At 39.6% G+C, this 1,595-nt stretch overlaps 1 protein-coding gene across 1 annotated transcript; it reads right to left on the bottom strand.

Annotated features, from left to right (window-relative positions):
• Positions 1–278: 278 nt before the first annotated feature.
• LOC111714681 (gamma-aminobutyric acid receptor subunit beta) lies at positions 279–1,128 on the bottom strand. The gene has a single exon (XM_023489835.1). It carries the CDS (start codon positions 927–929, stop codon positions 279–281), a length of 651 nt encoding a protein of 216 aa, XP_023345603.1. The 5' UTR covers positions 930–1,128.
• Between the last annotated feature and the right edge of the window lie 467 nt (positions 1,129–1,595).

Below are 1,595 nucleotides of genomic sequence, written 5' to 3'. Positions count from 1 at the left end.
GTTGCAAAAATATTGGGATTAGAAAAGTTTAGTTTGTGGAAAGAACTCAGTTTCTTTTACAACTGCATTGCAACTATATTATAAAAGGTTTAAAGGAACGAATTTAATGAATTTGAGCCAGGTCTAGAGGCGGTTCAACCACTTATCTTGAATCGGATTTGTTTAATTAAGTATTTTAATCGACAGTAGTTAAGTTCAGCACCATAGCTCAAATTCATTAAATTGGGTTCCTGTTGTCTTATTCTTTGAGATTCCCCTTGTAATTTTCAATGAACTGGTTAGTTCTGGTTTCCTAGTACTAAGAATTGAGGAAGAGAGACAGTATTCTGCATCTGAACTGATTTAGCGCCATCATTCCATTTGTAGCGTAGATCTGTCATGGTGTAACCAAAACTCTCTATCTCAACAGTACATGTTTGGGAATCCATTGGGAAGTTGGAAAGGTCCATCGGACAGGTGGCCTTGATAGTCAGTCTCATGCTTCTCAAGATGTCTCCCGTAGACATTATTCTAAGAAATTGATTCTCTGTTGTCGCTTGATGGAAAAGTGCCACTTTTTCATTAACAAAGAATGTGTCCGGAACCCAGATTAACTTTATATACTCTGCTCCAACTACCAACTTATCTAGATTAGGTCTTGCTTCAAAACTAAGTCTATGATCTTGCCAAAATTGTCTAAAATACATATCGAAGGTGAAGTCCATGAACTTCTCTGAAAGATCTTCGATCGAGAGGATGAAAAGAGTAACTCCTACAGTAACCGGTTCTCCTCCATAATTGGGCCGCACCCTCCTGTCATATCCAACCTGGAAGGAGTTCAAGATGGCAGAGATGTTCGCTCCCGCACCACTTGAACCCTCAACCAGTCCTGTAGTTGACATACAGCAACAGAGAATAAGAATGACCCCTATAGGGCATCCTTCAACCATTGTGCTGGTATTACTGTTCAGATTGAGCGCGTAAACATATTCTACAACTCCCAAGTTTACTTCACAATGTTACGATAAAGGCCCTTGACTACCATACTGGGCATCAACGCCACTACCGGCCGTGTTGGCTTTAGAGACTGGAATTCATCTGTTGCATTCTGAAACTGAGGCCGTGTGTACGGATCCTCTCCCAACTGAGGTCTGTCCTCTACTAGTGCTCCCATATACTCACACAGCGGTTCCAACCCGGTTTTGGACAGACTTTCCTTTTTTAAAGAGGCTGGAGGGAGGAGTAGGAGGAGGAGGATAGAGAAGAATTTAGGGTTGGAGGAGAGAGGGGTGAACCTGAGCTCTATGCATCTCTAACCCAACCTTAATATACTTGGATATCTATATATTTTAATATTACATTTATTCTAAAACATTTTCATTTTATTTCCATTATATATATTGTTATATTTGGTTTAGAAAACTTAGACAGAGATTGTTTGATAGTTTTAAATGAGAGCACTTTAAATCTTACGTACAGAAAATGTAGACATAATTCTAAGTGACCCTCCAGTGACCCTCCATTTATGAAGTGGCATGATCAGTTCACAACTATGGCGGTTCTCTGTGAAAGTGTGTAGAAGAGAAAAGGGAGGAAATTGTGAGATAAATCTTTTA

This window comes from Eurytemora carolleeae, unplaced genomic scaffold (assembly GCF_000591075.1).
Source record: "Eurytemora carolleeae unplaced genomic scaffold, Eaff_2.0 scaffold1597, whole genome shotgun sequence".
NCBI lineage: Eukaryota > Metazoa > Arthropoda > Copepoda > Calanoida > Temoridae > Eurytemora > Eurytemora carolleeae.
The sequence above is the reverse complement of the archived record's forward strand: the minus strand, read 5'-3'. Positions and strand labels throughout refer to the sequence as shown.